Source organism: Sorex araneus, chromosome 1 (genome assembly GCF_027595985.1).
Source record: "Sorex araneus isolate mSorAra2 chromosome 1, mSorAra2.pri, whole genome shotgun sequence".
NCBI lineage: Eukaryota > Metazoa > Chordata > Mammalia > Eulipotyphla > Soricidae > Sorex > Sorex araneus.
The window spans coordinates 228,836,118-228,863,827 of record NC_073302.1 but is presented as its reverse complement, the minus strand read 5'-3'; the positions used below and the strand labels follow the sequence as shown (position 1 = coordinate 228,863,827).

At 42.6% G+C, this 27,710-nt stretch overlaps 2 protein-coding genes and 1 pseudogene across 2 annotated transcripts in view; 2 read left to right on the top strand and 1 right to left on the bottom strand.

Annotated features, from left to right (window-relative positions):
* The first annotated feature begins 1,679 nt into the window (after window positions 1-1,679).
* On the top strand, window positions 1,680-9,539 carry SAP18 (Sin3A associated protein 18). Its single transcript, XM_004604500.2, has 4 exons — window positions 1,680-1,843; window positions 1,979-2,088; window positions 8,897-9,019; window positions 9,306-9,539. The coding sequence occupies exons 1-4, from the start codon at window positions 1,715-1,717 to the stop codon at window positions 9,460-9,462; spliced, it is 519 nt and encodes a 172-aa protein (XP_004604557.1). The 5' UTR covers window positions 1,680-1,714; the 3' UTR covers window positions 9,463-9,539.
* A 136-nt stretch (window positions 9,540-9,675) lies between these two features.
* The window catches only part of SKA3 (spindle and kinetochore associated complex subunit 3), a 40,529-nt gene continuing 22,494 nt past the window's right edge, over window positions 9,676-27,710 (bottom strand). The window contains exons 4-8 of the mRNA XM_055130329.1: window positions 26,639-27,050; window positions 23,218-23,303; window positions 18,230-18,315; window positions 15,805-16,008; window positions 9,676-14,611 (exon numbers count right to left, since the gene is read on the bottom strand). Coding sequence (XP_054986304.1) covers window positions 14,483-14,611; window positions 15,805-16,008; window positions 18,230-18,315; window positions 23,218-23,303; window positions 26,639-27,050 — 917 coding nt within the window. The 3' untranslated portion in view covers window positions 9,676-14,482. The remainder of the gene's footprint in view (window positions 14,612-15,804; window positions 16,009-18,229; window positions 18,316-23,217; window positions 23,304-26,638; window positions 27,051-27,710) is intronic.
* Window positions 20,118-20,529, top strand: LOC129403363 (40S ribosomal protein S15a-like; annotated as a pseudogene).

The window sequence follows — 27,710 nt, the reverse complement described above, 5'->3', positions numbered from 1 at the left end:
GGTCTTCACTGTCCCATCTGTATGCATATGGCTCTGAGTTTGATACCCTGTACTGCACTGGCCCTGTCTGCATGCACACAGCTGAACAGATGTGACTCAGTGGAACCTCAGTCAGTAATGAACCATCAGGCATTAACTGCTGGGTTGAATATCAGGAAGTAAAATACACACTACCAACCACCTCTGGGGAAGACCCTAACATTAAAAAACTTTAGAAAAAATTAAATAAAAAACTTTTGTACAGTAAAAGTTTTCTCCCAAACTGCTCCTCTTTTAGAGACACCCCTTCATGTTCTTATTACAGTATTGTTTGGTTCTTGCTGGATCTTCTCTTGGGTGGGAGTTTAGACTTCTCTGGGCAGTCACTGGCACTGGTCTTACCATGCTACAGTCCTGTGTTCACAGAGTAGTTCCAGCCTTCATTCTTTTAGCTACGTTAGGACCAGGGAGAGCAACTTTTTTGAATCACCTCCTGATTTTATCATTTCCCAAGAACTCATTGCTAGTCCCCTCACCCCAATCTGCTTGCTCACAACTGCATTCACCCACACCTGGTCAAAATACTCCTGAATCGCCCTTTTTTCTCAGAGGTAATTATGTGTCTTTTTGTGCTAAATAATTTTTTATAGTTTAATCACCTAAAATTATAGTTCTAGCACTGTCTGCCCTAGATATTCTAAAAGTGGGTTTACATGGTATAAACTATTTTTTGTCTGGCTTCTTACATTGTCATTTGCAAAGTTTATGTTGCTTCATGGAGCTGTAGTGTTTTTTTTTGTTTTTTGTTTTTTGCTTTTTGGGTCACACCTGGACTGCATAGGAGTTACTCCTGGCTCTGCACTCAGGAATCATTTCTGGCGGTGCTCAGGAGACCATTATGGGATACTGGGAATCGAACCCGGGTTGGCCGCGTGCAAGGCAAACACCCTACCCGCTATGCTATCGCTCCAGCCCCTGGAGTTGTAGTTTCATACAGTTGTAGTTTGCTCATTTTTATTACTGTTCCGTAGCTGTTATTGAGTCCAACTCAACTCTTTAAACGTGGTTTGTTTCCAGTGTTTTTGCTTATTTTTGGACTACATCCAATGGAGCTCAGGACTTATCCTGGCGTTATGCTCAGAGATGGGGGACCACGTAGGGTGCTGGGAACGGAGCCCTGAGGCTGGTGCAGCGCAGCCCCCGCCAGCTGTGCTGTGCATGGTGTAAGCCCGTCCCCTCAGTTCCTGTCACGTCAGCTCTTCCTCGTTTCTGACCCTGCGTGCTGGACACTCTTGCCCTCAGCCTCACAGAGTCTCTCTCCTTACACAGTGTACTCTTGCAGACTCAGGGCCGTGTGCGCGCCGGGCCCAGCCTCTGTCCCTCAGTCACCGCCAAGACGCTGCGGCCTCACACTGGGAGCCGCTAACAAAGGGACACTAAGCGTTTGGTATATCATTCTTTGTCATTACATGTAAAATCTATCTTTATACACAGTTTGCTTGATATCAACGGGTACACCCGCGAGCAACTAACCACCGCGGCGGACAACAGGTCCACAGCGTTACCCGCGGGTCCACCCTGCTACCGCCCGCCTTTTCCCAGGGCGCATGATGCGCAAGCGCGGCCCCGGTTCGGCCCTGAGCACACAGAGTGCGCCTGCGCAGAAGATGCCCCGCCCCCACCGCCTGGTCCTTTATAAGGATTCGCGCGTATCCTCGCGAGAGAGTTCGTGCTCATGCTTGCTGCGGGGGTCGGAGGTCAAAGTGATCGTCTCCCGGGCCCGAGGAAGAAGATGGCGGTGGAGTCGCGCGTTACCCAGGAGGAGATTAAAAAGGAACCCGAGAAGCCGATCGACCGGGAGAAGGTGGGGACGCGGATCTGGCGGGGCGGAGAGCGTGGGCGGTGGCGCCGGGGCCCGAGAGCCCCGGAAGAGACGGGGCTCCGCGCTCCCGCCGCTGTCCTAACGTTTTCCTGCCGCCCTCCCTGCTCTTCCTCGCAGACATGCCCGCTGCTGCTCCGTGTCTTCACCACCAATAACGGCCGCCACCACCGCATGGACGAGTTCTCTCGCGGGAACGTGCCGTCCAGCGAGCTGCAGATCTACACCTGGTGAGGCGGGCGGGGCCGAGGCGGGGGTCGGCTAGCTCCCTTGGCTCGGAGGGCGTCCCCGTTCCCCCTTGTTCCTTGTTTCCACACATTAGGCTCCCGAATCGCGGCTCTTAAGAGGGTTCAATAAAGGGGGGAAGCGCTGAAACTTGTGGGTTTTGCGGGTCTAGCCCCATGGTGCGGTCCCCTGATACCGCGGGGCGTTCGACGCGCTGACCGCAGAGCCCTTTTCTGTCCTCCGGCCGCCCTGGTGTCAGGGACTTGCTTAGGGCCGGCTGCGCCAAGGGTCACTCCTGGCGGGGTTGGGGGATTATACGGGGTGTCGGGGATCGAACCCGGGTTGGCAGCGTGCAAGGCAAGCGCCCTACCTGCATTGTTACAGCTCTCAGTCGCCACAGTGACTTCTTAGTGTCTATAGGAGGCATTACTTCTTTTTTCTCTTCCCTTGCTTGGTGGACGGTGCCGCTGAGATTCGTGATCGAGCCTCGTGGCGGTGGCACGGGGCAGCACTTGTCCGCTGCTCGCCAGCTGGCTCTGGTGGGACGCTCCCGTCGCGCATGCCTTGCGGTTACCTCCCAAACTTCTCATTCCTACCTCAGAGATTGTAGCTCATAAACCTTGACCCAGTCTCCCTCCCCCGCCCCCTGGTTGGTGCTCATTTGTAAGTATTTACCTGTTCTAGAAGCTACTTACACAACATTTCTCCTCCAGTGTCTGTTCTGTCTGCTTGGCATCATGCTTTCAGGGCACATCCGTGTTGTATCACTTCATTTTTATTGCTGAATAATGGTCCATGGTGAGGATTTGACACATTTTGCTTGTTCACTAGTTAATGAGGTTAAAGAGCTGTGCCTGTGTTACTACCTTTGCCTTTGGGCTTTTGTGAATTGTGAGTTCACAAAGGTGGCTGAGAGCCCTCCAGACTTCTCCAGCAGAGACAAAGAGATTGAGGACCACAGATTGGTGGTGACAATGGCCCGTTTAATGCAGAGCTGCTAGCATACTTACAGAATATCTGAATCAGTCAGAGGTAGAGGTAAAACATTCCAACAGAGGCAATTCTCGGGGGAATATTAACTCGATTCACTGTCTCCCATGTACATCTATATTGCTTTTCCCTTTACCTCTGTCTATATTTCAAGCAATTAAATCAGTCAAACAATTAAATTTACTTATCAGTGCTTGCAATTGTTTAGATAAACACAGTAAGAGATAAAGATCCCAAACTTAGTTCTCTGAGAGCAAGCAAGGCTTCTACTGTAAATCCCAGACTAAATTTTCAGGCCAATTCAGCAGCTTGTCCTTCCCCATGGGGGTCCTGTCTCTTAAGTCATAACAGCTTGCATCAAGACCATGCATTTATGCTTTCTAGCCTGTCCCATTTTGATGCTGGGGTAGCTTCATCACTTGTCCCATCCGAGTCCCACGGCGGAACTTCCCTTTTGGGGTATTAGGAACTACAGCAACTGAAGTGCGAGTCAAGTAATTATGATGGATGTGTGGGAGTGGATATATTTCAGAGTCAGCTCCCAGGTATTAGCACAGCATTACCAGTCATAGCATTAACAGTCTTTGTGTGTTTAGCAAAGAATAGCATTGCTCTGTAGTAAAATATGAAAAGGCCATAGTGGAAATAGAAAAGTAGGTAATTCACTACAAAGTCCATAATTACAGAAAGTTTTGGCTCGTAAACAATCAAGACTGACTTGGGGGACTGTGACAATGAGAGGTAAAATGCAAAGGAAAGGTTAAAGATAAACTCGGGGCATTAGGGGTGCTTATAAGAGCAATGTAAGATTCTCTGGGAGGAGGATAAGGGGTAATTCACCGATAAATCCTAAGATACTTAGGGTTAATATTGAACAGTGAATGAGGCTGATGTGAAATGAAAGTGTTAAAATGTTTAAAATGGAGATATAGATAAGTCCAGCTTTCTGTTCTTTGGGGTGCTTACAGATTTCCTTTGGTGTCCAAAAGTAAGACAAACTGTTCTCTTGCTTTTTTTTTTTTTTCCCTTTCTTTGGCTTTTTGGGTCACATCTGGTGATGCCCAGGGTTTACTTCTGACTCTGCACTCAGGAATAACTCCTGGCAGTGCTAGGGGACCATATGGGATGCTGGGAATCGGTTGGCTTCGTGCAAGGGAAATGCCCTGGCCACTGTACTATTGCTCCTGCCCCTCTTGCTCTTATTATTGGTGTGAATTGATAAGGGGTCTAAAAATGCCCTTGATTTTATTCTATAGGAAGTAAAGGTGTTGAATTTCCTTACCCAAAGCAATCTAACACACACACACACACACACACACACACACACACACACACACACACAGAAGCATAATATTTTTGGTTCGTGGGAGAAATTTATACTAAGAATGAATGAAGAATCATGTTAGTATGTTTTTTTTTAAATTTTATTGAATCACCATGAGATAGTTACAAGCTGTCATGTTTGGGTTACAATCACACAATGATCAAATACCTACCCCTCCACCAGTGCACATTCCCCACCACCAATATCCCTGTTATACCCCCCCTTTCCCACTCTCTCCCTGTCTCCATGGCACACAATATTCCCCATACTCTCTACTTTTGGGCATTATGACTTGCAACACAGACACCGAAAGGTCATCATGTTTGGTCCATTATCTACTTTCGGCATGCATCTCCCATCCCGACTGATTCTTCCAGCCATCATTTTCTTAGTGAGCCCTTCTCTATTCCATCTGCCTTCTCCCCTCCTCTCATGAAGCAGTTTTGAAGCTATGGGGCAATCCTCCTGGCCCTTGTATCTACTGTCCTTGGGTATCAGCCTCATGTGATGTTATTCTATACTCCACAAATGAATGCAGTCCTTCTTGTCTGTCCCTCTTTCTGACTCATTTCACTTAGCATGATATTCTCTATGTCTGTCCATTTATAAGCAGATTTCATGACTTCATCTCTCCTAACAGCTGCATAATATTCCACTGTGTAGATGTACCAAAGTTTGTTTAACCAGTCATCTGTTTAGGGCACTTGGGTTGTTTCCAGATTTTGGCTTTTGTGAACAGTGTTGCAATGAACATATAGGTACAGATGTCATTTCTACTGTTTTTTTGCATCCTCGGGATATATTCCCAGAAGTGGTATTGCGGGGTCATATGGAAGCTCAATTTCTAGTTTTTGAAGGACTGTCCATATTGTTTTCCAGAAAGGCTGGACCAGTCAGCATTCCCACCAACAGTGAAAGTGTCCCTTTTCCCCCACATCCACACCAGCACTGGTTGCTTTTGTTCTTTTGAATGTGTGCCAGTCTCTGTGGTGTGAGATGACACCTCATTGTTTTGATTTGCATCTCCCTGATGACTAGTGTTGTGGAGCATTTTTCCATGTGCCTTTTGGCCATTTACATTTCTATTTTGAAGAAACTACTGTTCATTTCTTCTCCCGATTTTTTGATGGGGCTGGAGGTTTTTTTTCTTGTATAGTATGTTAGTTGCATTTGAGGAACTGATAAACTTTTTTTTTTTTTCAAATTTTTTATTACTGAATCACTGTGGGGTACAGTTATAAATTTACAAACTTTTGTGCTTGTGTTTCAGTCATACAATAATCAAGTACCCATTACCCATCCCTCTACCAGTGCCCATTCTCTACCACCAATGATCCCAGTATCCCTCCTAGCACCCCCACTCCTTCCCCCCCCACCCCGCCTCTGTGGCAGGGCATTCCCTTTTGTTTTCTTTTCCTTTGGGTGTTGTAGTTTGCACTAGAGGCATTGTGTGGCCATTGTGTTCGATCTATAGTCTACATTTGGTTCACATCTCCCAACCCGAGCTGGTCCTCCAAATACCCTTTACTTGGTGTTCCCTTCTCTATCTGAGCTGCCTTTTACCTAGCATTTGAGGCCAGCTTCCAAGCCATGGAATAAACCTCCTGGTCCTTATCTCTATTCTTGGTTGTTAGTCTCCTATTTTGTTACTTTGTATTACACAGATGAGTGCAATCTTTCTATGTCTCTCCCTTTCTTTCTGACTCATTTCACTTAACATGATACTTTCCATGTTGATCCACTTACATGCAAATTTCATGCGGGTAAGGCGTTTGCCTTGCACACGGCCAACGCAGGTTCGATTCCTTCACCACTCTTGGAGAGCCTGGCAAGCTACCGAGAGTATCTTGCTCCCATTGCAGAGCCTGGCAAGCTACCCGTGGCGTATTTGATATGCCAAAAACAGTAACAAGTCTCACAGTGTAGATGTTACTGTGCCCGCTGGAGCAAATAGATGAGCAATGGGATGACAGTGACTTCTTTTCTAATAGCTGCATAGTATTCCATTGTGTAGATGTTCCACAGTTTCTTTAACCAGTCATCTGTTTTTGGGCACTTGGGTTTTTTCCAGATTTTGGCTATTGTAGACAGTGCAGCAATGAACATACAAGTGCAGCTGTCATTTCTACTATACTCTTTTGCCTCTCCTGGATATATTCCCAAAAGTGGTATAGCTGGGTCAAATGGGAGCTCAATTTCTAATTTTTTGTGAATCTTCCATACTGTTTTCCAAAAAGGCTGATAAACTTTTCATAGAGACCTCACCATTTTACATTGGCAAGTTGTGTGCATATTACTGTTAACCCAGTATATTAAAACTAAAAAAACTCAAAATTTCAGAGCATTGGGATCTTGTCTTGGGAGATGCTTATTAAATTTAAGAAAGCATAATTCTACTTCATTATTTTAAGATAAAAGTTCCAAGAAAATTGGTTTAACTTAGTTTTCCAAACTTATTTACTGAGATTGCCCCTTTTCCAGGGCAAAAGAAAAAACTAGTCATTCAGTAACCCCCTTCTTTAAGCAAAATGTACTTTTTTTCCTCCCCTTCTTTGTTTGGGGGGGAAGGCCATACCTGGGTTTACTCCTGGCTGCGTGCTCAGGGATCAATCCTGGCAGGGCTCAGAGGGAGCTATATAGGGTGCCTGGGCTTGATCGTGAGTCAGCGGCATGCAAAGCAAGTGCCCCACTAGCTGTACTGTATTTCTGCCTCCCCCGCCCCCAGTCTACTGTCTTTAAGCAAAGTGGCTCCGTGCACCCAAGCAGGAGGGCAACATTATGTCAGACCTTAAAATGGGAGGCAAAACTTCAGTTCTGAAAGAGTGGAGCAGTGTTTTTCAACCGAGGGCCATGTGGGCTCCCAGGGCACAGGTGAAAATTGCATAAATGGGGGAGAGGGGTAGAGAACATGCTAGAGACCTAGCACTGGGGCCCACTATCACAAATCTGGATGAATGGTGTGGGGTAACATGAGTAGATTTAGAAGAGATTGGCTACCAGATCTTGGGATCTCGCCTTACTGAAGTTGGCCAAGGATCTGAGACATAGCCCTAACACACCCAGTGGAGTATATATACTATGCAGTTATACTCAGTTGATGGAAGAGAGCGATTTATTTCTAAGAATTAGCTATCAGTTGTGGAGGTTGCTAGAGCTCCCCAGTTTCATCAGGAAGCATGGAATTCTCAAGCTGAAGTGCGGAGTTGGGATCCTTCAGGATTGCCTCAGTGCTGTTTTTTTTTTTCCTCCTTTGATGTTGGGGATTGAACCTAGAGCCTGTTACATGCGGAGCAAGTGTTCTGTTGCTCTGCTACCCACCTGCCCTTTGCTGTCTTTGGGACCTTTTCATTTCTGCATCAGGCCCTTTCTGTGTGAGCTCAATTATTTAGAAGTGGTGGATTTCCAATTCATTCAGGGGCTTATCAGGGGTGATGTGATCATCTTGGCTCTTTTTACCATCAGTTGAGCTCTTGGTTTTTTTTTTTTTCCAACTCTGATTGGAGTACAGCGTTATAACGAGCCTGATCAGCTCCCAGCAAGATGTTGTATATTAGTTTTTCATCTTCCTGGGTTCTTAGTATCTTCGTGCTATTCTGTAATGGTCTAAAAGAAATGCTGGTTCAAATTCCAAATGAGTTAACCAGTTAATTTCCAGTTTTTATGAAAGAAAAATCATATAATTTGTATTTCTGGAATGCTTCTATTTTAAAAGGTTTTTCTAGATTGTGCCATATTTATTCAGTACTAAGTTAAGTTCTGAATTCAGGTATTTGCAGTGCAACAACTATTATGAAAAAACCCTATGCTGGATCTTGTGAAAATTTTAGGTTTCGTTGGCTGTAGGACTTCATCTGTTCTAACACATCATAAGATTGTCTTAGGAAAAACTGCAGGTCTTATGAAAATGTTTTCCAATAACATTGATTCTAAGATTTGGAGGAGAAAAGCACGTGTCCCAGAATTTTTTTAAAGTACTAAGTTTGGGGGTTACTTAAACGTGATTAATACTTTTACTTGAATTATTTTAAGTGCTTGAGTTAATTTGGACTAGTTACCCTTAAAGAGGTGAATTAGGCCAGTAAGACCAACAGACAAAAAATGGCATCTGTAATCTTTCAAAATTCTGTTAGCACGAACTGTTTTGTCTGTTTGTTTTTTGGGTCACACCTGGTGATGCACAGGGGTTACTCCTGGCTCTGCACTCAGGAATTACTCCTGGCAGTACTCAGGGGACCATATGGGATGCTGGGAATCAAACCTGGGTTGGCCGCGTGCAAGGCAGACGCCCTACCTGCTGTGCTCCAGCCCCAGCACCAACTGTTTGACCTTTATCAAAGTTTCAGATATTGAGGTTGGTAAGAGTAATTGGGAACTAATGCTACTAGCTGCTATATTAACTATATTTAAAATTATAATGGTTTCTAATGCAAATCCATTAACATATAGTCAATCCATTGCATGTCAATATTTAGGTATTAATCTTTATATTTTTTAATCAGGATGGATGCAACCTTGAAAGAGTTGACTAGTTTAGTAAAGGAAGTTTATCCAGAAGCTAGAAAGAAGGGCACACACTTCAATTTTGCCATTGTTTTTACGGACCTTAAAAGACCCGGCTATCGGTAGGTAACTTTTTGACTTCTTGGTTTTTGATGTTTCGTTTTGCTTTTAAATTTGTTTGTGGGTGTGGTCCTGGCAGTGCTTGGGGAACCATATGGGATGCCTGGGATCAAACCCGGGTTGGTGGCATGCAAGGCAAGTGTTTTACCCTCTGCACTAACTTTGGGCCCAAGTTTTGATGTCTTAATTGATATGGATACCCTTTCACAGTGAAACTCCGTAGTGGGAGGATATAGATTCATTTTGATCTGTGTGATTCATATAACCTTGATCTGTTCTTTCTTGCAGAGTTAAGGAGATTGGCAGCACCATGTCTGGGAGGAAGGGGACAGATGATTCTATGACCCTGCAGTCGCAGAAGTTCCAGATAGGAGATTATTTGGACATAGCAATCACCCCTCCAAATAGGGCACCACCACCGTCTGGGCGCATGAGACCCTATTAAATTTTATTTGCTGTTTCTTGGAGTATTTTTCATTCAGTTATGTAAAATAAACTTTACTCTTCCCCTCTTTATTGCCATTAAGCCTTTAAACTTTTAAGTAGATTGTAATAATCTAGTTGGGAGTTTGCTTTGACTTTGTTCTGGTATGGTTCTTAATAGAAAGTCCGTGTTTTAAATCTTTCTGTACAGTATGAAAAGTGCTCTTAGCATTTTATGTAAAACTATTGTTAAATATATGTGTGTGATCAATCAGCGTATGCTAATGGAGGCTTGGAACAGGTTTATCTTGGGGCCACATCTGGCTTTGAGCTCAGAGTTCCTGGGTACCATGTGCAATGCTGGGGATTGAACTAGGATCAGCCACATATAAGACAAATGCTTAAGCCCCTTTACTAGATCTCTATGACCCCTGGAATGGGGCCAAACCCTAAATCGTGGGATTATTTGAATACAGCAAGAGTTTATAGGCTAGACTTGGGCTGCTTAAGCTTTCTCCACTTGGAACCCCTTTCTACCAGGGCAGTTCTTATACAATTCTAGGTGGATACACAAACCATAAAAAGACTTTTAAATGTTTTGAAATAGATGGTTCCCAGGGTTTAGAAAGCTAGGGAGAGGCCGGGTTAGGGTTGAGAGAGGCAGCACTGCAGAGGCCTCAGAAGTGTGAGCTCTGGGAAACTGAAGTTAGTGTGGAGGGATTCAAGGAACAGGAAAAGAAAAGGATTTTTTTGGGGAAAATGATTGTATGGTATTTTAGAGGAAATAAGGGTTAGAATTCCAAGTATAGGTAGAGAGGCTGACCTTGAAGATCTGAGAAAGGAGGGAAGGAATCTTACGGCCAAGGGAGAAGAAAGCCAGAGAGGAGGTCAAGTTGCATGAATAGGTAGTATTGCTGCATCTATTTAAGAGCAGGAACTGTGCAGCAGATCACAGAAATGTGACAGGCATATATGTATGGGGGTTTAAATCACTGTCCCCTTGTGCCAGTAGCTCTGTAAACTTGTCTAGATCCCCATCCCTGTTTTTACGTAATGTTTAACTATATAGAGTTGTGAAGAATAAATTATTGCAAAGGACTTAGAAAAACTCCTGACATGTAAGGCTATTTGCATATGGTAGAATCTTTTTGCACATCTAGAACCATATCCTCCATGGCACTATTAAGTGATCATTTTGGTGTTTTTAAGCAGTATGACTACTCAGTTTCCCCTCAGTAAATTGAAGTTGTATATTATACATGAAAAAATAAGTACTAGCAGTGATACTTAAAAAGACTGCAGTTTTATTTCCAAAGGCAGTCTTAAATGGTTTCCCTGTTGCTAAGTGGTTAGAATCTATATCTAGTGACTCTTCTAGGCTACAGTTTATTCCAAACCCTCAGATCTAGACCTGAGTCCTCATAATAAAATTACACTGGAGTCAGAGTGATAGCAACTGTGGGTAGGCTGCTTTTGCAGCCAATCCAGGTTCTATCCCCAGCATTCCATATGGTTCCCTGAGTACTACCAAAAGTGATTCCTGAGCATAGAGCCAGGAGTAACCCCTAAGTATTGTGGGATGTGATCCAAAGACACAAAATTTAAACCATTCTCAGAGCTGGAGATACACTGGGTAGAGCCCTAGCCTTGCATGTGGCTGACCCAGATTCTATCCTCAGCAACCCTGGAGAATAGTTTTTATATGGTATGGACACTAATGCCAGGAGTGGCCTGGTGGGTGGCATAGCCTGGGTAATTTCTGACACCTCAAAGCCTTACACTGAACTGGCTTCCTGAGTACCACCTAGATGACACCCTCTGCCCTCCTACCCCAAAGTGCTTGTTTTCATTGTGCTTTGTTAAATAACTGGGTTATTTCCTCAAATATAAAATAAACAGCAGCCACCACAGCACTATGCTCAATGTTCAAGTAGCCTGACTCAAGGAATTTTGAAGTGGAAATTTTCCTTTTGGAGTATATGTAGTCCACAGTGCCCAGTTTTCAGTTTTCTTTGTGTACTATATCCATAACAGTTCTGATGCTTGTGAGGGCAAGTATGTAGGTGAGAGTTATTAAACTGCTAGCTGAAGCCAGCTCACCTCTGTTCAAACAAATTCCAAACTTTGTACTTATGAAACATGGCAGCTTTTAAGACATTGATTTTAAAATTAGCAATTTGTAAAATTAACAATTCCACCATTGGTTGTACCAGATAGGATGTACCAATAGTAAGAAAGTACAAAATAGTAAGCATCAGGCTTTCAACCTTGATCCAATGACTATAGCTTCAAATTGCAGCAGGCATATGAACCTAAGCAGCAAGCAGGTTAGTTTAAATGTTTCCTTAAAAATATCTTTTGGGGCCATACCTAGCAGTGCTCAGGGCTTATTCCTGGCTCTGTGCTCAGGAATTAGGTGCTTGAAGGGACACATGGTTGGCTGTGAACAAGGAAAACACCCTCCCTGCTGTACTATCATGCTGGCCCCTCCTTGCATGAATAATGCATGCTTCAACATCTCATGATCCCTGAGCACTAACAGGAGTAACCCAGAGCACTGTGTGCAGCAAAAAACAAAACAGAAAAAGTATTCTTGGAGCATCTTTTTATTCCCAACACTGCAGTCTGATATTCACCCACAATACCCCAGTTACCATTTGTTTTTCGTTAATACTAGCAAAATTTTTAATTTAAAAAGCTTCACATAATGACTATAATCCACTTCTTTGCAATTAAAGGCAGTTCAGTGAAATATATTGTTCAGTTTTCTGACAAGGTATAGTAATTAGAGAAATTCTAGATGAATCCAAAAGACTTATCTTTGTACTGTTGAGGTAGCGTAGTTTACAGATGTCCCAGTGTTTGGTGCACGAAGATACTGCATTAACCCCACCACTGTCAAAGTGCCCCAAATCCTTGCCTTCTGTCCCTATGTCCTTCCCAGTCATCCCACTTCACAGGTCCACCTGAAGAGAACCAGCTCCTTTGTCAGAGTCTGAAGGTTTCCAAAATGCACATCTTAGATTTAAAGAAATGGGGGTGGCCATGATTACAGCTTATCACAGTAACCAAATGTGTTACTTGTATTCTAGGTTTCTAGTCTCTTACTTATTCCTATAGTTTTTTTCTTGCAATGGCTATTTTTTTTAAAAAATGCATCTTAGTGTTCAATCCATTTGGAAATGTTTTTATGTTTGATACATAATGGGATCCTTTATACCTTTAGGGTACAGACAAACCATCCTTAAGTAAGCACATCTACTCTGGAGATTCACATATACAATGAATGAAGGCTGATATAAACCTGAGAAGCATGCTAATATATAAAGTAGAACTTTAACCTGTTGACTCCAATTCCATCAGGAGTTACCCCTGAGTCCTGAAACCTCCAGGTGTCTAGAACAAAGTATCTTGAAATAACCCTCTGACAATTCTTACTTTAACAACCTGTCAAATACTTTTTAAAAAAGATTTTAGCTGTTCTCCATGGTAAGTTAGGTCTTCATCTTCCTCTGGCCATAATATGAAAAGTTTACCTTCATGGGCTTAGATGAAAAGATTTTTAGTCATACTTAAGTAGGGAGGAGCTCAGGCTTGCAAACTCAATGCAGCTCTTGACAGCTCGAGAAGCATCTGGTCTCCTGTGGTCATAGATGATAGGGTATCTAACCTAAGAAGGCATCAGCCAGAGAAATAAAGCCCATGCTCTGTTGGGTGACAAGGTGGAGAAGAGTTTGGAAACATTTGTTAGTGGTATAGACATATGAAGTATAAAACTGACTTGAGATGACAAGACGATCAAGAGGGCATGCAGGGAGTTCAGTGTTTTGGGAGCAGGTGAGTCTGATTCTGAGACCTTCCTCCAAAAGAGGAACAGTTACACAAGTTCCTCTTTTCCTCAATATAAACTCATTTAAATGAGCACTGAGATTCATAGTGTAATAGACTGGGATAGTCAGAAACGGAAGGAGAGCTAGAATCAAGTAAGATGCAGGCAACAATAACCACTGAGCCCCCCAAAAAACAGTGCTAACCATGGAAATTTTTAGATTATGGGGCCGGAGTGATAAGAGGGCAATTGCCTTGCATGTGGCCAATTGGGGAACCCCATGTGGTCCCTGAGCCAATCCCTGGAACCCCATGTGGTCACCCGAGAGCCCTGCCAGGTGTGACCCAAAAACAAAAGAAAAATTTTAGATCATTTAACCTCTTTTCTAATACTATGTAATTGTTAAATTAGGTAAAATTTAAATCAATGAAATATTATTTAAAAGTGATCAGGAGGTGGAGCATCTTCAGGAGTGAATCCTGCCCAGCAACAGTAGCTCACTGGAGGTGACCTTTAATGACAAAAACAATCTGATCAGTTGAAATCAAAGCTAAAGTGTCTTAAAGCTGAATGAAACATATGGCATCAATAGCCAGTGCTGGTCATTGATGTGGGTTGGCTTTAAGAAAATGAATAGATGAGCTCTGCCTCCACCTCATTCTGTTCCGTTTTTCTCTGGGATGCAACCACTAACAGGCCTGCAAAATAAAATGTAAAATATCAAGTAGATATAATGAATAGCCATCAATAAAACAAGTGACACAAGATTGTGGCTATACATATATACACTTAGCAAAAAGTTGGAAATAGAGTCTCAGTGATATCTAATTTGCTGTGGAGTCTGAGAGTTTATAAATTCTGTACCAAAAGAAGTAGAAAGGCTATTCAACTAAGTTGAAAGATGTTAGATTTAAATGAACATTAACAATTTTGCTATTTAAATACTGATTTTTAAATGTTCTCTTTAGAGAACACAAGCCTATTTTTTTTTTTTTTTTTTTTTTTTTTTTGCGCTTTTTGGGTCACACCCGGCGATGCACAGGGGTTACTCCTGGCTCTACACTCAGGAATTACTCCTAGCGGTGCTCAGGGGACCATATGGGATTCTGGGAATCGAATTCGGGTCGGCCGTGTGCAAGGCAAACGCCCTACCCACTGTGCTATTGCTCCAGCCCCGACAAGCCTGTTCTTTAGGAGGAGAACATACTCACGTTCACCAGTTCTCTTTGTTGCTGATGCTCCGGATGTTTGGCTTTTCATATTTAGTAAGGTGCTCTTTGCTGCGTGGCACAGCTTTAACTGCTGATGGAGTAGCTAGGTTTGAGCTGTATTTTGATAAGATCTAAAACAAAGTAAATTTTTTATAATAACCACACGAGTGACATAAATCAAACAAGTCATATGATTAACAAGGATCTGAAAGGTACAATGAAACTTTCAAATAAAGTCAAGGAAAATTGGAAGATCTGGGTTATTTGAAACAGTAAGAATTTTGAGGATGAGGGAATCTCTGAAGTGGTGCTCAGAGACCAGGGGCCAGGCAGACAGGTTGTTCAACCTAAGGGTCTTAGGATTTGAAGCTGGGGATTGCCAGGCCGCCCTGGCAGAGTTCTGGGACTCAGTGCTACACCTAGGGAAGCCTGGGGGACCATGTGGTATCAAGATTGAACTGCAGTGGGAGTATGCAGGGTCTGTGTCTTAACCCTTGTATTCATTTTCTCTCTGGTTCCAAAGAGAGCTCTTTTGCAGCATAGATACTGAGCAGACAGGATTCATTAGAGATTTAACTTGGATGTGGAGGCTGATTTCTAAGGCCTTTTGAAAAAACTATGCTCAAAGATTAGAAACTAGTGTCCCTCATCCACTGCTTTTGTGAATGTTGAATGGTCTAGCCTTAGTAAAAAATAAGGACACTTTTAATTTATTGTTTTGTTTTTGTTCTTGGGCCACTCCAGGAGATGCTCTAGGGTAATTCCTGGCTCTGCACTCAGGAATCACATGGAGATATGATATGCCAGTGATGGAACCTGGGCTGGCCATGTGGAAGCCAACTGCCCTACCTGCAGTACTATCACTTAAGGCCCAATATGGACATAGGGTTGATCTCCCATATGATACAGCAATTCCACTTTTGGAATTTACCCCAAGGACCCAAAAACTATTCAGAAAAGACATTTGTGGGCTGGTACAGTGGATAGGGTATTCTGCATACGACCAATCTGAGTTCGATTCCCAGCATTCCATATGGTCGGTCTACTGAGCACTGCTGAAATCAAATTTCAGAATATGAAAATAGATGTAAGAGCTCCTTCAGGGTGCAAAAGGATTAAGTCACTAGCTTGTGCTCAGCTCAGAAAAGCCTTAACCAGGTGACCTGAGAAGGGCCAAACAACCCAGGATTTGTATTTTCTCAATACCCAACCAGCCTATTAGGCAGAAGATAAACAAGACCATTTTTATACAGCTTCAGATTCTTAATATAAATAACTGTTTATAAAAAAGTGCATCAGAAAAACAAATAGCTAGGAAAATAACCTGGAGAACATCTTCTGGAATTGTAGTCACATCTGGAGGTGTTGGTGTTTGGAGCAGATTCTCACAAGCAGAAATTTTAGGAGAAGAGGGAGCTGTGAAATTCTTGAAGCACTCATCCGAACTGAAAACTAATGATACGCAATCCTTCATTTCCAATTCACCTGATGAACAGTTTGTTTCAGGTAATGGATAGCTTGTAGACATCTATTGAATAAAAATAAATCTTTAATAAAATAACAAAAATTTTATTCAGGTTTTATTAATTTTATATAAATTTAGTACTTCTTAGCTCTGCTTTGGTCTCCAAGGAGTCTCAAAATGACCATCACTTCCCTGAGTACTGAAAATGCAATAACAAGTGGGAAATACTAATAAAGTATTGCAAATACTAATAAAGTTGAAGCTAGAGTTTATGTTTTTGTTTTATAAAGTTTTATTAAAGGTTCTATTAAGGTGAGGCTAGATAAATAGTACAGGGAAGGGGAAGGGTCCTTGCCTTGTGTGGCAGACTCAGGTTCAATTCCCAGCACTCTATATGGTCCCCTGAGGTTGCCAGGATTGATCCCTAATCTCAGAGTCAGGAATAAGCCCTGAACACCATTGGGTTTGGCCCAAAAGCTTGCATGCAGCTGTCTGGAGTTCGATCTCAGCACCCTGTGGTTCTGTTGCTGCTGGCTCAGTAAAATGGGGGAGCACAGGAGCATTCAAGGTAGAGTGTCTCCACCTGTCTGCTCAACCCACTTTGGTGACCAGCTCTGGGAGAAATGTCTGGCTTACCTAGGCAAAGGCATTGTGGGGCTGTCATCCCTCCTCACAGAAAATAATTTCAGGAGGAGGCAAACAGTGAAGAAAGCCAGATCAAAACTGAGTCAGAAATATGTGAGGGGGGCAGAGATGAGAAGTACATGTTCGAGAGAGAACACACATTTCCCTAGAGTGGAAATAAGAACTACACATGGCCAGTTAAGAGTCACATCACCGACACAGGGTATTGCCATCGTCTCGTTCTGAAAGAGAGTAGACTTGAGAGCACAGCATGCAAAATTCTCTCACTTACTTCATTAGTCAGATAAGTCACTTCATCTCCCAATAGAATAAAGAGGGAGCATCACATGAGCAACAACGTAAAAAGTGAATTGTAGGTGGCAAGTATGAGCAAAATTAGGGAGAAAAGAACATTTAAAAAAATCACATATATAAACACACTACACTATATCCATACTTACTAATTTTCCGTAAAGTGAGTAGCTACATGTCAATTTCTATATCCACAATATATTTTGTTTTTGGGTCATACCTGGCAGTACTCAGGGCTTTCTCCTGGCTCTGAACTCAGGAATCAGTTCTGGCAGTGCTTGGGGGACCATATGGGGTGCTGGGATTGAACCCAGGTCATGCAAGGCAAATGTCCTGCTCTCTGAACTATCATTCCAAGCCCTACATCTGTAAATATTTCTGGAATAGCCTTTCTAGCGTTCTTTTTTTGTTAATGGATTTTGGGTCATACCTGATGCTGCTCAGGGATTACTCTTGTCTCTGTACTCAGGAATTATTCCTGGTGGTGCATGAGACAATATAGGATGCTGGGAATCAAACCCTGGTCAGTTGCATGCAAGGCAAGTGTACTACTAACCTGCGGTACTATCTTATCTCTCCAGCCCTATTTTTAGTTGTTTTTCCCCCCACAAAACATGATAATTACTTAACATCCTATATTATGAATATACTTTAATATATATTTCACATATTATCTATAATTTGACATTTGGATATTGCCCCATACGTTGCTCTTATAAATAATGCTGTACCGGGCTGGAGAGATAGCACAGCGGGTAGGGCGTTTGCCTTGCACGCGGCCGACCCGGGTTCAAATCCCAGCATCCCATATGGTCCCCTGAGCACAGCCAGGGGTAATTCCTGAGTGCAGAGCCAGGAGTAACCCCTGTGCATTGCCAGGTGTGACCCAAAAAGCCAAAAAAAAAAAAAAAAGCAAAACAAATAATGCTGTACCTTTCTCTTTAATTTCCTTATGTTTTTGTTCCAATATGCCTAAAAATAAATTCTGATACAGTTCAAGGGTATGAAAGGTTTTAAATCATTATTTCTTGTTTTATGGGTCACACTCTGCAGTGCTATGGGGATTCTCCTGGTTCTGCACTCAGGAATTACTCCAGTGGTGCTCAGGGGACCATATGGGATGCCGGGTTGGTCACGTGCAATGCAAGTAGCCCTTCCACTGTACTATCTCTCCGGCCCGAGGTTTTATACCATTTTATATGAGTTACTAAATTATCCTTCAGAAATATATTATAAATATGTTCCCATAGGCTTCATGATTTTTTAAAACATTTTTCGAGTGTGCAAATAATAGTGTATCTGAGTCATTACAAAATAAGTAGAGCTTTTTAATTTTATGGGAATTTACCAAAGTCATGCTGTTCTTTGTAGAAGGAATTTTCAAACCAGGAGTGCAGAATGTAGGTGCTAAGGGGGAATTTGTATACTCAGCATCTAGAAGACACAGAATGGCATGAAAATAAATATTGAAAATAAAGATGTCAACTTTATTTATTTTTATTTTATTTTCTTGCTTTTTATGTCATAACCGGCGATGCTCACGGGTTATTCCTGGCTCTTCACCTATTTATTACTCCCAGTGGTGCTCAGGGGACCTTTTGGGATGTCAGGGATTGAACCCGGGTCGACTGCCTGTAAGGCAACGCCCTACCTGCTGTTTTATCACTCCAGCTCCAATGACTTCAACTTTAAAGTCATTATACTGATAGACCTAAATTCCTAAATTACATCAAGGAAAATACAACCAGCATTCTCCATTATACTGTCTCTAAAGTCATCTTCAGAAACTTATGTTGGCCGGGGCTGGAGAGATAGCACAGCGGGTAGGGCGTTTGCCTTGCACGCGGCGACCCGGGTTCAAATCCCAGCATCCCATATGGTCCCCTGAGCACGGCCAGGGGTAATTCCTGAGTGCAGAGCCAGGAGTAACCCCTGTGCATCGCCAGGTGTGACCCAAAAAGCAAAAAAAGAAAAAAAAAAAGAAAAAAAAAAAGAAACATGTTGGCCAAGAAAACAAACAAACAAACATAAACAATGGGACTATATCAAATTTAAGATGCTTCTGCACTATAAAAGAAACAATGACTAGATTAAGAAAACATCCTATTGGGGGCTTGAGCAATATCACAGTGGGTAGGGCGTTTGCCTTGCATGTGGCCAATCTGGCTTCAATTCCCGGCATCCCATATGGTCCCCCGAGTACCGCCAGGAGTGATTCCTGAGTTACTGGCTAGGAGTAACCCCTAAGCATCGCCGGGTATGACCCAAAAAGAAAAAAAAGGAAAAATCCTATTGATTAAGAGAAAGTATTTGGTTATCACACATCTGACAAAAGGCTGAGATTCAAAATTCATAAAGCACTCAAAAAATTTAAGAGCAAAGCCAATGAACCTATCAAAAAATTGGAAAGGTGAATAGACAATTCCTCATATTAATGTGAGAAAACTATCTTGGGGGGGGCTGGAGTGATAGCACAGTGGGTAGAGCGTTTTTCTTGCACGTAGTCAACCTGGGTTCGATCCCTTGGCATCCCTTATGGTCTCCCCAGCACCCCCAGGAGTAATTCCTGAGTGCAGAGCCAGGAGTAACCCCTGAGCATTGCTGGGTGTGACCCAAAAAGAAAAGAAAAAAAAAAAAAAAAGAAAAACAATCTCCAGAGGCCTAGGGGATTGTCATCTATACTGACAACGTAGATGGACCTTGAGGAAATTATGCTAGATGTCAGAAGTCAAATAGAGATAGACAAATATGATTTTAGCTATACGTGAAAGATAAAGCAAACAAAACACAAACATGTCTTTAGATTCTGACAAGAGAAGAGGAGCTATGCAATATGGGATAACAAGGGTCATCTGTACAATGTACAAGAACCAGTCTTTCAATGGTGATCACAGAATAGTGTATGAAGGAGCTGGGAGTCAGCACAGCCTTGCATATACCTGACCTGGATTGACACAGGATGGAGCTTTGGCTGCACATGGTGCCCAAAGCACAGACAGGTGTAGCCCTGAAGGCCCTCGAGTGCTGCACGGCAAGTCCCTGAAGCTGGAAGGCCCAAACCACATTCTGATCCTCACATTGAACCATCCCACCTGGTTGCCTGAGAGTCCTGAGTGGCCCAAGTCCCCAGGCTCCACTATTTGGGAGCCTGCCCTCCCAAACACAGTCAGACCCATCACTGTGTGCTTGTCCCTCCCGTCCTCTTTCTGCCATCTTTCTGTGCAGCTGCCATCGTGTGTATGAACATCCTGGCTGATGCCCTAAAAACAATAACAATGCTGAAAAGTGAGGCAAGTGCCAGGTGCTCATCTGGCTGTGCTTCAAAGTCATTGTGAGATTCCTCACCATTACGATGAAGCAGATTCATCAACAAATTTGAAATCACAGAACAGAGAAAATTATCATGAATCTTACAAGCAGATTGAACAAGTGTGGTGTGATCAACCCCACATTTGATGTGCAGCTAAAGATCTAGAAAAATGATAAAATAACTGCTCCTGTCCCCTCAGTTTGGTTTCATTGCACTGACAATCGCAGCAGCCTCATGGACCATGAAGAAACAAGAGGAAAACACACAGGAGAGAAATTTCTGGGATTCTTTTTCTAAGGATGTAATAACTATGAATAAATAAAATGCTTCACTAGAAAAAACAAACACAGACATAAAAACATATACCTAAACCTCAAACAAAAACAAGCAAATAAAAAAATTCGCCCTACTTTGGGGGCTGGAGTGATAGCACAGCGGGTAGGGCGTTTGCCTTGCACGCGGCCGACCCGGGTTCGATTCCCAGCATCCCATATGGTCCCCTGAGCACCGCCAGGGGTAATTCCTGAGTGCAGAGCCAGGAGTGACCCTTGTGCATCGCCAGGTGTGACCCAAAAAGCAAAAAAAAAAAAAAAAAAAAAAATTCGCCCTACTTCAAGTCAAAGATAGTTTTTTTTATCACTTTCTAAAGAGCTTATGATCCATTGGGAATTAATTTCTGAGTTCGACATGGAGTAGTAATTCAACAGACACAGCCTCTCTCTACTTTTCTCTCAATGGCCCTGATCCTGGCACCTCATACTCACTCTGTCCCGCAGCACAACTGGACATGACTGGCATGGTTCTGAGCTGCACTGACCAGGGGGCTGGGATGACCCCCAGCATGCCTGACCTGAGCACCATCTCCTCACGGGGTTGCACATGCAGGCTGAGTATCACTGAGTGGGGCTGCCAGGGTGAAGGTCCGGATTAAAAATTAAAATGTGTACATAAACACACACACACACACACACACACGTTGCCCTTTAATATAATTATGGTTTTACTTATAAATTGAGTTCTAAGATTACTTTTTTTTCCTATTTTTTGCTTTTTGGGTCACACCTGGCGATGCACAGGGGTTACTCCTGCCTCTGCACTCAGGAATTACTCCTGGCGGTACTCAGGGGACCATATGGGATGCTGATGCTGGTAATCGAACCTGGGTCGGCTGCATGCAAGGCAAACACCCTACCCACTGTGCTATCACTCCAGCCCCTCTAAGCTTACTTTGACTCAGTTCACATTTGCTTGTTTCAGGAGAACCAGATTTTTTTTTAATGGGGGTCGTTGGGGTCCCAGTCAGCAGTTCTCAGGACTTACTACTGGCTCTGCACTCAGGAATTACTCTTGCCTTGCTGTGCTTTGGGAACCATATGGGGTAGCCGGCATTGAACCCAGATTGGCTCTGTGCAAGGCAAGGGCCTGACCCACTGTACTACTGCTCAGGTCTGAGAACCAGGTGACATAATAAAACTCAATGACACAAAACGAAGTCAGTGAGTTTAGAACAAAATTTTTTTCTGGAAATATATACAAAACTCTAACAGTCCTATTTCATAACAAATGCATCAGGGTGTGGCCAAGCTTCGGGGAGAGCACAGGCCTGGTTGTGGTGGGTGGACTGGGCTCAATCCCTGACACTGAAAAACAGAACCCAATATATTTGGGATAGTCAGCTAAGTCTAAATCATAATTCAAATAACTAGAATGATAGTAGTACAACAGGTAGGACGCTTGCCTTTCATGTGGCTGACCCAGGTTCATCTCTGGCACTCCATGATCTCCCAAGCCCGCCAAGAGTGATCCCTGAGCACAGAGCCAGGAGTAAGCCCTGGGCACCACCATGTGTGGGCCAAAAACAAAAACAAAAACAACAAAACCAAAAAACTACTTTTAGGATTTCACAGTTTCATGAAAACACTGTGATAAGATACATAAGATAAATGGGAGAAATGTATACTATTTCTTCAAGACTGGTGAATATGACTGTTTAAATATAAAATGTTGAATATGGACAGTCCTTCAAAAACTAGAAATTGAACTTCCATATGACCCCGCAATACAACTTCTGGGAATATATCCCAAGGATGCAAAAGAGCACAGTAGAAATGACATCTGTTCCTATATATTCATTGCAGCATTGTTCACAATAGCCAAAATCTGGAAACAACCCGAGTCCCCTAAAACAGATGACTGGTTAAAGAAACTTTGATACATCTACACAATGGAATACTATGCAGCTGTTAGGAGAGATGAAGTCATGAAATTTTCTTATAAATGGATAAACATGGAGAGTATCATGCTAAGTGAAATGAGTCAGAAAGAGAGGGACAGACATAGAGGGGCTGCACTCATTTGTGGAGTGTAGGGTAGCATCACATGAGACTGACACCCAAGGACAGTAGATACAAGGGCCAGGGGGATTGCCCCATAGCTGGAAGACTGCTTCATGAGCGGAGGGGAGAAGGCAGATGGAATAGAGAAGGGATCACTAAAAAAATGATGGCTAGAGGAACCAGTTGGGATGGAGATGCATGGTGAAAGTAGATAATGGATCAAACATGATGACCTCTCTCAGTGTCTGTGTTGCAAACTATAATACCCAAAAGTAGAGAGAGAGTATGGGGAATATTGTCTGCCTTAGAGGCAGGGGGAGGGCAAAAGGGAGGGTGGTGGGGAATGTGCACTGGTGGAGGGATGGGTGTTTGATCATTGTGAGATTGTAACCCAAACACGAAAGCTTGTAACTATCTCACGGTGATTCAATAAAATTTAAAAAATTAAAACAAAACAACAAAAATATATAAAATGTTGAAAACAAAGTTTGTCAGTAAGAGTACTGAAGACACACCAGAAAATGGTATGTTCCTCTTGTAGAAAATATGTTCAACTTGATTTGAATGATACTTAATATTTATAAATTAAGATGCAGAAGGTTACTAAAAAATCCAAAGGTCACAAAAACAACTTTGTAACAAAGAATCTGCAGAGTTAGCTTTGAGAAACAATTTGATTTTCACACTTACCATCTTTTTCTAATCGCTGAATTATGGGGCCAGGAGAAACAATGGAAATATCATCACTCATTAGTTCTGTTTCAAGGAACTGCTCACTGTTATGATTAAAAGAAAATAAGAAAAAAATAGTATAAAACTTATGGCAAACTTAATCCCACCAAGTATCAAATCTAAAGCAATATTCAGGTTTTTGTTCTTTTAAATATGGGCCACAGGTCAGTCCAGGAACTGGTGGTGCTTGAGAGGGCCACTCCGACACTCCAGCAGTATTCAAGGCCACCAGGGCTAGACCTAGAGGTGTTCTAAGGTGCCACATAGTGCAGAGGATGGAACTCTGAGCCTGCACACATCAATCACGAGTTATGAGGGAATGATTTTAGGTGTGTGTGTGTGGGGGGGGAGTTTACCCGTAACTCTCAATAAGCTCATAATTCACCTCCACTACCACCCAAGTTAACTGGCTCCAGGTTTTGGTTTTTTTGTGGAACATAAATCTATGGAACAGAAAGCAATGCTGGTGTAGAGAGAAGGAACAAAGGTGAAGGTATTTGCCTATGATGAAGAAGTGGGCACAATCCCAGTTCAAATCCTGGAATCATATATGGTCCTCAGACCATACATTACCACATACTACCAGGTGTGGCCCCTGAGCACCACTGGATAAGACCCCAATAGTTACATATATGTCACTGTATCACTGTCATCCCGTTGGTCATCGATTTATCGAGTGGGCGCCAGTAACGTTTCCATTCATCCCAGCCCTGAAATTTTAGCAGCCTCTCCTTACTCGTCTTTCCCAACAACTGGAGGCTCTTTCAGGGTCAGGGGAGTGAGACCTGCTATTGTTACTGTTTTTGGCATATCTTTATGGCATGGGGAGCTGCCAGGCTCTGCCGTGTGGGAATTCTTACCGTACTATATACATTGTATTTCTTTTTGGGCCACAACAGGCTGTGTCAGGGCTCACTCCTGGCTCTAGAGTCAGGGATCACTCCATATGGGGTGCTAGAGCTAGAACCTGGGTTGGCTGCATGCAAGGCAAGAACCCTACCCACTGTACTCTCTCTGCGGCCTCTAGAGAGTCAGTTTTAAGAAGGCATTCAACTTCAAGATCCTCCACATTCCAACTCTGGTGGTATAATCTCTCCTTCACAACACTCCATCTCAGGGCTCTCAACATGGTCTTTAAAGTACAAACTGTGTTTATTTTGGCTTTTCTCTCTTTGGAGAATTCTCGTTCGTTTAAACGATTTTACTTGGCACGCTCTTCAAGCCTGTGTTCTCCCTTGCTTGTCTCTGTATCTTTGCTTACTGGAGAAGCCTGTGTTCTCTAGAACAGGGAGAGTGTACGTCAGCAGCATGCAAGTGTCCAACCTGCTGTGCTATATCACTCTGGCCCCTTGACTACACAGAAAGAAAGACTAGGAGTCGAATTTTGTTACATCCTTATTCGATCTATTGAGATCACTGTATCACTGTCATCCCGTTTGCTCATCGATTTGCTCGAGCGGGCACCAGTAATGTCTCCATTGTGAGACTTGTTGTTACTGTTTTTGGCATATCAAATACACCATGGGTAACTTACTAGGCTCTGCCCTGCAGGCAAGATACTCTCGGTAGATTGCTGGGCTTTCCAAGAGGGGCGGAGGCAAATGCCCTACCCGCTGAGATTCATTTTTTAAATGAATCACAGAATAATACCTTTTAGAAATTTCCAGGCAGGAGTGATAGCACAACGGGTAGGGCATTTGCCTTGCATGCGGCTGACCCGAGTTCGATTCTTCCGTCCCTCTCGGAGAGCCCGGCAAGATACCCATGGTGTATTCAATATGCCAAAAACAGTAACAAGTCTCACAATGGAGACGTTACTGGTGCCCACTCAAGCAAATTGATAACAATAGGACAACAGTGCTACAGTGCAGAAATTTCCAAATATTAACTTTAAATGGGAAGTTTCCCAGTTTTAGTACTGTTTTATTCTTAATACTATTTCTTAATACCACCCTTCAATAAACTGTTTACAGTGACACTTTATATTATTTTCAGCGTTTATGTGCTTCTTCCCCCCCCCCCCAGTTCTAAAATATTCATTTGTATCTTTCAATACTGCTTGGGTACTTTGGTATGTGGCATCTCATTTTTTGTTATAACTCTAATTACCAATTCTATGGGCTGGAGCAATAGAACAGCAGTTGGGCGTTTGCCTTTCACGTGGTTGACCCGAGTTCGATTTCTCTGCCCCTCTCGGAGAGCCGGGAAAGCTACTGAGAGTATGGAGCCTGCACGGCAGAGCCTGGCAAGCTATCAGTGCGTATTGGATATGCCAAAAAGAGTAATAATAAGTCTCTCAATGAGAGACATTACTGGTGTCCGCTTGAACAAATTGATGAGCAACGGGATGACAATGACCAATTCCATACTAACTTCTCCCAGCCTCTGTAGTCTAGCACAAAACTAAATACCAAGCTTCAAATATACATATTCAGTTATCTCAGCTTAAGCATCCTCCATGGCACCTCAAAGCCACCTGGAAACATTACAACCTATAACCTGAGCTGCAGAGATCTTGTGTTTCTGAGCATCACTCCAGGCAACAAAACAGAAATCTGAGATTCACATTAGCTTCTTTTTTAATTCATGTCTCCATACCAAACCAACTACAAGTTCTCACTAATTTTACACCTTCTTCACTTGTGCCCAAGTTTCAGATCCCCAATTGCAGAGAGACCAAGTCCATACACATAATGCAAAAGCAAAGGAACTTTATTACTAGCCCGAGCCAGTGCTAGCCCAAGCTAGGGTCCAAGTCTCATCCAACGCAGTGAAGTCTTGACAAGGACCCCGACTCCAAATCACAAGCAGTTTATATAGGGTTCAGAGTTCAGAGGCAATTTATATACGGGTCTATTTTTAGCATCAGCCCTATTACAATGGTGGTCAGCAATTAGGTATTGGTTAGTTACAGTTTCTAAGGAGGGTACTGACCCTTCATGACTGGCTAGACTCAACTGCCCAATTCCTTATTTTGGCAAATTACTCAACTGGGAGTTTACCAGCGACTGCAAGTCCTGCTTTGGGGAAACAGAAACTGAGGCTTAGCTGAGACTTAATGTTAGCGGCAGCTTGTCACAGCTGCTGAGGAGCCTTGCTTCTGGGCCTCACACACTTTCCTTCTCTTTATTTCACCAAATACCGTCTTTTACCTTCACACCGTTAGCACTCCTTCTATACGACTCAGTTCATATTTTATTAATTCAACTGTTGATTGAATTAACAGTTGTAAGTGTAAGTTGTAAGTGGAATATCCAGTATATGAAAATCTTTCAAAGGAAAGATCTGATATGAAATAGAACTAAATACTAAGAAAGTCAGTTAAGCACAAAAGACTAATAAAGTTAAATAAAATGTATATTTTAAGAAAGTGGCTTACCATTTATTCTTCTCCATACTTTTAAGTCCCATCGTGTAATCTTCATTTAAACAAAGAGTATAATCAGAGATACCAAAATGCTCTAATTTAGGAGTAATACACTCAAAATTATCCATCTTTAGTACACACTTTGGAGTTTTGGGTACAATAACTAGTGATTCTTTGGAAGATGGAGTTATGATTTCTGGCTCTTCTTTATGGTTATTTACAACCTGTGGAAGATTTGGTAGAACATGTGATATCATGTACCGCTCAAGACCAAAATCTGAAAGCTGTGGACTACGTGGAGACTTCTCAGAAACAGAACTGCTTGGAACAGCAAGATCAGACAAATCATCCTTCGCATCAGACTCCTGAAATTCTTCATGCTTCGCAGATTCTACTTTTGAGTCATTGATATCATAATCATCCACTGGAATTAAAAATCAAGATCACATTTGGTTAAATATCAAATTGGGAAATTAAAAACAAAACCAAATAAATTGTCTCCATTAGAAATATTCTAATAACAAATTCTAATTCTCTCCTTAGTCACCAATATTTTATTTCCATTGTCTCCTAAGAATCTGATGACATATTAGAAGTAAAAATTAGAGTTATAACATGAAAATATGTGACAAGGGGGGAAGTAAAAAGCAATAATCATTTTAAAAAGTTCAATTTCCTTACTCAGTTAATGTGATTTGCTGACTTTTAATATACTGTAAAACTATTTTATCATTTACAATTTCCATGTGAAATCATGATTAATATTACTTTAGAATTTTAACTCACAAATTAATAACAAAAAGAGACTGTTGTATAAATTTTTATCCTAGTATCTACCTAATGGAACTTGTGCAATTTGTCACCACATGAATAGAATCGAGTGAAGTCAGAAGGAGAGGGACAGACACAAGACTAATCTCACCCGCTTATAAGACAGAGACAAGTGACCAAGGACAAGAAACTGGACACTTGTTCTAAAGAACTGAGCTTATCTGGATGCAGGAGTGATGGAGGGACAGACAGACAGGAAGGGTGTGTTCTGGCCCTGGGACACAGGCAGAGGTTGACACTCTGGTGGTAGTGT

Coding starts and splice junctions, on each gene's coding strand:
- SAP18 (XM_004604500.2), top strand. CDS start 1,715: ATGCTTGCTGCGGGGGTCGGAGGTCAAAGTGATCGTCTCCCGGGCCCG. Junction 2,089..8,896: donor GAGCTGCAGATCTACACCTG/GTGAGGCGGGCG, acceptor TTTTTTAATCAG/GATGGATGCAACCTTGAAAG. Junction 9,020..9,305: donor CTTAAAAGACCCGGCTATCG/GTAGGTAACTTT, acceptor TCTTTCTTGCAG/AGTTAAGGAGATTGGCAGCA.